Raw genomic sequence first — 6,565 nt, forward strand, 5'->3', positions numbered from 1 at the left:
GGGCAATAGACTGACTCTGTAAACCACTTAGAGAGGGCTGTAAAGCACTGTAAAGCAGTATATAAATCTAAGTGCTATTCCTTCCTTCCTTCCTTCCTTTCCTTCTTTCCTTGCCGTGGTGGTGCAGTGGTTAGCATGCAGTACTGCAGGCCAACTCTGCCCACTGTCTGGAGTTCAATCCTGACTAGCTCAAGGCTGAGTCAGCCTTCCGAGGTGGGTAAAATGAGAACCCCGATTATTGGGGGCAATATGCCAACTCTGTAAACCGCTTAGAGAGGGCTGCAAAGCACCGTGAAGCGGTATATAAGTCTCAGTGCTAATACTGCTACGTGCTAACAAAAGGACTTCAGCTAGGGTGGAGATCAGCTAACATAACCCCTTTCTCTGTCCCATGTGCCTATGGATAGAAGCATCTTTGTCAACTGTTTCCATGAAATATTGATCAAAACATTTTGGGATGATGCATCGGCCACCACATTAATTTTACTAGTTGCCTGCAGTGACAAAAGTAGTGAGCATTTCACTTATTAATTTATTTATTAGTTCGATTTATATGCCGCCCTTTTCCGGAGACACAGGGCGGCTTACAATGGCCTTCATACTTTTGTATATACCTGCTTAGTAGGGCTTTTGCCACCCCCCCCAAAGCGGTGTTCTTTTTTTTTTTAATACAAAATCAGCTTATTGCCCCCACAATCCAGGTCCTCATTTTACCTACCTCGGAAGGATGGAAGGCTGAGTCAACCTTGAGCCTGGTGAGATTCGAACTTTCAGTAATTGCAGGCAGCTGGCAGCTAAGTACTACTTTAACAGCACTTAGTCCACTGCGCCACCAAGGCTCTTCTTCTCAACACAAGCTCATTTTCTGATGGTGGGCTTCCAAGAAATTCTATGGAAGTTTGACTGAACTAACAAAAACTCTTTCTCTGATTTACCCATGCAGTTTTTTCCCCCCTTGACGATTTCACACGTGTACAATGGAATATGTATGCATTACGCTTCAAACTCATACTTTCTTTTCTCCCGGCAGAAGGTGGGTGAGGTGTGACAACAATACATCTTAAAATGTACCTTTTTTTAATTTTTCTCTTCGACGGTTTTCGATTTGTAAGAATGGGTAATAATGCCCCCTTGTGGTCAAAAAAAAATAAATGAAGGAAGTCATTGTCTTACCTTTGATTTTATGCGTACTGACTTATCGAGAAATGCAGGTGACAGATCTATACAGTCAGTTCACTAGCTTTTCATTTGTTTTTTTTTAAAAAAACATCTGTACAATGAATTTCTCTTTTTCTTTTCTTTCATTTTTTTTTCTTAAAAACCTATAAACAGCTGTTTACAAGTAAATTATAAACCAGCGGTCTTAAATCACACCCCACTGTTGAAAACCCAATCCAGAGTTTAGGGAAGGAAAATAGATCACTGTTGTTGTTGTTGTTGTTGTTTGGTGTGAGTCTATAGGGTCTGTGAAAAAGCATCAGATATTGGAAATTTCCACCGGTTTCTTCTCTAGCCGATGTAGGTCAATTCTCCCATTTAATGGGATTTGAACTTCCAAACCCTCGTCCCCTCTGTGGTATTTTTTCCCCTTCCTTAGGCAAATATAAATCCCCATACCTGTCACCAGGCTGATGGAACTCAAGCTTATTATGGAGAGGGTCACCAAAGTAGGCATGCAGGACACGGCCTCTGCTCTCCGGTGGGTGGGCTCTATGGAAATTTGGGGTTCTTTCTCCTCAATATTGATGTCGGACTCTCTCCTCAGAAGGCTTTCGATGTAGCTCTCGTTGCTCACGGTGTCGTTGACGAAGAGGTTGACCATGACGGTGGAATGCAGAGGTTCCGGATAGCCATGGTCGCTAACTTTCACCAGAAGGCGATACAGGCCGTAATCGTTTTGCATGAGCGACTCTTCCAAGGTGATGTTGCCTGTTTTAGGGTCGATCTTGAAGGACTCCGGCCGAGGACCTCTCCTCCCGATAATGCTGTAGGCGATAACGGCATTCATACCGGTGTCGTTATCTATAGCATAGACTTCAGTGATAGGAGAGCCGGGCAACGTGGAAGGAAGGACTAGAAGGTAAGACATGTTAGATTGGGGAAACAAAACCAAGGGGGGATTATCATTGATGTCTAGTAAGAGGATGGTGATCTTAGCCGTCGAGGACAAAGGCGGGTCACCCCCATCCACTGCTTCAACCCACAAGACATAGGAGCTCTGCTGTTCCCTGTCGAGAGAGACCTTGGCTCTCAACACACCTTTGCCAGTGTCAATCACAAAAATATCACTCCTGTTGACCACAGAAAGGGCTACCCATCCATTTTGCCCAATGTCTGCATCGGTGACACTTATAACTCCAATTTCACCAAAGCCCGGGAAATTCTCCGGTACGAAGAAACTGAAATCCTTGTTGATAAATCTCGGGCTGTTGTCATTTTTATCCAACACAGAGAGGGTCACGGTGGCGATGGATTCTCGCGGGGGGCAGGCCAGAATCCACAGCTCGGACGGTGTAGCGGTATTTCTCACGTTCCTCTCTATCCAGCTGGGTAGAAACGGTAAGGATCCCAGTAACTTTGTCTAAGGAAAAATAGGAAGGCGCCTCGGGCCCAAGGAAATAGGACACTTGGCCTCTTTCTCCGCTGTCGGCATCCGTGGCATGCAGTTTGGTCAAAAATGCATGGGGGGCATTGTTTTCCTCTATCGATAATTCTACCAAGGCTTCAGAGAAAACGGGAGAGTTGTCATTATCATCCAGAACCTGCACTTTGATGATTTTATTCACATGAAACCCCTCGGTATTCCACGCAACCACCGAGACCTCGTACAACTGCTGAACCTCATAATCCAAGGCCTTGGTAGTCTCCAAAAGATACTCATTGCGATAGGGTTGATAAGGGGTCAATTGGAAAGGGCCATCCCCCTCCAAATAGCAGTCGACTTTATATTTTTCATCGGGGTCCTTGATGGTAAAAAAAGCAATGGGGGTGTGGATGGGTTCCAACTCTCTCAAATAAACCACCCCTTCTGCTTCGTTAGCAATAAAGCGAGGAATGACTTCAGGAGGTCTCATGGTGACTTTGATGATGGATACCAACACGGTTATCACCGCTGGGATGCAACCGGGACCGTTGGCCAAGACACTCAGCCGATGCAGAAGAGGTGTGTCACCGTTAATCCTCTTGAATAACTTAATCACTCCCGTACTTTCGTTAAGACGGAAGAGGGTGCGGGACAGGAAAGAAACTTTTTGGCTGTAGGAATAGCTTATCTCGGCATTGATTCCGTGATCGATATCCACAGCATGGACCGAAGCTATGTGCAACCCAATGCTAGAGTTTCCAAAGATGGTGACGCTGATTTGAGTCTCATTGAACTGGGGACAGTTGTCATTAATGTCACTGATGCCAATGGTGAGGGTGGCGCTACCCACCAGTGGTGGAATGCCACCATCCTCTGCAATTATAAGAGTGACATATTGGTCGGTGGCCTCCCTGTCCAGGGTACCCATGACAATAAGATAAGGTGTTCTCTCTCCACTTTCATTCTCCTCCACGTCCAACGTAAAAACCCCGTAATTTTCTTGGAGTTGGTATGTCTGCACCCCATTGGTTCCCATGTCCGGGTCCACCGCCGGATGCTCTATAGCTAACCGGGTATTGACGGGTGAATTTTCAGGCACGGAGAGGTGTATCTGCGGCACAGGGAACCAGGGTGCGTTATCATTGATGTCATGGATGGCGATCTTCACTTTGACCAGACGGAAATACTCCTGGGGTAACACCAGAACATCTAGCAAGAGCAAGCATGACTCGGAGGATGGAAGCGGAGAAGAAGAAGAAGACGAAACCACCGTGGAGCCAACATTATCCTCCAAACAGAGTGTTTCTCGGTCAATTTCCTGGGCTGAGGTGCACAGAATACCTGTCTGATTGTCCAGGTTGATGTATTGGCTTCCCAGTCCTTGGGAGGCAAAGCTGAAGGAAAGAGGACTCTTCCCCCATTGCTCGGTCTCCTGCTTCCTCACCTTTCCTTCTCCCTCTGCCAGCTGTAAATCCTGAGCTAGATTCCCGATGAGGAACCCAGCGGGGAGTCCTTCATTGATGCTGTAGAAGAGTTCGCTGGCCCGACTGTAGCTTGCAAAGCAGTTAAACGGTTCCAAGAAAAGCAGGAAAATGAACACGTTCTGGAGAAAGAGAAAGCACAAGATGTTAGTAGAAAGAACTACTCGGTCACCCTTAAGAGATGTCCATCCTCCCACCACCCACCCCAAGAGAACCATGTCTGGCATCAATCAAGCCAACCATCTTCTCAACTCTCCACTCCATCCTCTCAAAGGATCTTTCTGCAAATTCAGATTCAACCTGCCACCGATCCTTCGTTTCCAGATCGCCAACCGACCACGGCAGGAAGAAGGACTCTTAGCCAATAACAAACATTTATTTCCGTTATCTGCTCAGGGTGCCTTCAGCCTTACTCACAAAGTGATGGATGCCATCAGGTTTACTATCCATTTTTTAACTCCCTCACCCCTTGATTAAGAGGAAATCATTGGACAGAGGAGAGAAAGGGCAATAGATGCCTACAAAACGTGTCTATTCATGATCTAGTTTTACCAACGTTGCCACGTTGCCCGAGATGGAGCGTTCAGAGGAATAATCCTGGGGACTCAGGAAGGGGAGAATGCAGATGTCTTTAACTTCCAGTGTCAACCCTCCCCCTTTTCTTAAAATACATCAACCTGTTGGTCAAAGGATAAGCAGATTATCCCAGACACAGAGACCACGGGAATGACTGCCCTCTTAGATCCGCTAACACGTATTGTCACTCTTTGCATGAAAGGCATCATTAAAACGACAACAACAACAACAACAACAACTTGAAAACAAACCCTGCAAGCAAAAATATATATGCAATCCTACAACAACCCCTTTCCCCTTTGAGGTGCATTTTTTTCTTCTTCTTCTCTTAAGCAAACTACCTCCTTGCAAAACCAGGCAAAGCGAAAGCAAAATCTACCGTCCATGTGTAACTTTGCTAACCGGGAGCCCTCTTTGGAGTTTGCAGGCAGACCTTGGCAACTTCGAAAAAGGCACCTGGCAAACTCCTTTGCGGCAACTCTTTGCTTGGAAGGCAAAGGCTGCGAGGGCTTCTTTCCAAATCAGTTGGCAGAGGTTCAGGCTGCAGGTAAACTGGGACTTTTTTTTAAGGCTGCCCCTCCACCTCCATTTCTCCCACCCCCCCCCACACCCCATCACACCGGCATGGGATGGCCACCTTGAGCAAGGATATTATGTAGAACAGCAGCAGGCGCAATCGTAATCCTGAGACTCCAATAGCAGGTTAATAGCAGCAGGAGACTCCTGTTGCTTCTTTCTTTCTTTCTTTCTTTCTTTCTTTCTTTCTTTCTTTCTTTCTTTCTTTCTTTCCTTTCCTTTCCTTTCCTTCCTTCTTTCTTCTTTCTTTCTTTCTTTTTTCTTTCCTTTCTTTTTTCTCTTTCTTTTTTCTTTCTTCTTTCTCTATTTTTCTTCCTCCCTCTTTTCCTCCCTCCCTCTCCTTTCTCTCTCTTTTCCTCCCTTCCTTTCTTCCTTCCTTCCTTCCTCCTCCCTCCCTCCCTCCCTTTCTTCTTTCCTTCTTTCTTTCTTTCTTTCTTTCTCTCTTTTTTCTTTCTTCTTTCTCTTTTTCTTCTTTCTCTCTTTTTCTTCCTCCCTCTTTTCCTCCCTCCCTCCCTCCTCTCTCTCTCCTCTCTCTCTCTTTTACCTCCTTCCTTCCTTCCTTCTCTTTCCTTCCTCTCTACCCCTCTCTCTTTTCTTTTCTTTCCCTTCCTTTCTCTCTCTCTCTTCTTTCTCTCTCTTCCTTCCTTCCTTCACGGTGCTCTCTCTCTCTGTCTCTCTCTCTCTCTCTCTCTTTCCTTCCCTCCTTCCTCTCTCTCTCTCTCACTTCCTTCCCTCCGTTCCCCCTCTATTTTCCCACCCTCCACCCCCCAATTTTTAGGAGAGCTTCAGGACGCTCCTATTTCCCCCTCCGTCAAGTTGCGCCCCATCTCGGCTCGGCGACAGCCTTCAAAACCGCCGCGCGACCCCCGCAGCCTCCTTGAACCCGCTTTCTCCTCCTCTTCCTCCTTCTCTCTCTCTCTTCCTCCCCCATCCCCCCCCTCCGAACCCCCTCCGATTCCTCCTGGCGTACCGGCAGCGTCCTCTGACCGGGGGCTCTTCTCCTCCTCCTCCCAGGGCTGGATCGCTGCCCCATAGCCAGCCGCCGGCTCCGCTTGCCCTGCCGCCAGCTGGACTCGAGGGCTGGGGGCCAGCTGCGCCGCGTCTCATTCCCTCGGCGGCGCATCCCCGAATGCGGTCCTGGCTGGCGGGTTCTTCCCCCCCACTTCGCGGTGGGGGGGGGAGGGAGGGAGGGGGGAGGGAAGGGGTTTTTTAAAAAAAAGAGAGAAGGGGGGGAGAAAGAGAGACCCCCCCAAAAAAAAAGACAGGAGGGGGGGAAAAAAGGAAGGGATGGAGGGATGGAGGGAGGAGGGGGGGGGAGAGGGAGATAAAGAAATGAGCCTCCTCCGCC

The 6,565-nt window shown here is 47.7% G+C and overlaps 1 protein-coding gene across 1 annotated transcript; it reads right to left on the reverse strand.

The window, feature by feature from the left end:
* Positions 1 to 1,366: 1,366 nt before the first annotated feature.
* On the reverse strand, positions 1,367 to 6,340 carry PCDH20 (protocadherin 20). The gene is given in 3 exon segments (XM_070943152.1): positions 1,367 to 2,485; positions 2,487 to 4,187; positions 6,188 to 6,340. Coding segments are annotated over 3 exon segments (2,862 nt in total). The 3' UTR covers positions 1,367 to 1,477.
* Positions 6,341 to 6,565: the final 225 nt, after the last annotated feature.

Source organism: Pituophis catenifer, unplaced genomic scaffold (genome assembly GCF_029215685.1).
Source record: "Pituophis catenifer annectens isolate HBS135680 unplaced genomic scaffold, rPitCat1.0.hap2 SCAF_4, whole genome shotgun sequence".
Classification (NCBI taxonomy): domain Eukaryota; kingdom Metazoa; phylum Chordata; class Lepidosauria; order Squamata; family Colubridae; genus Pituophis; species Pituophis catenifer.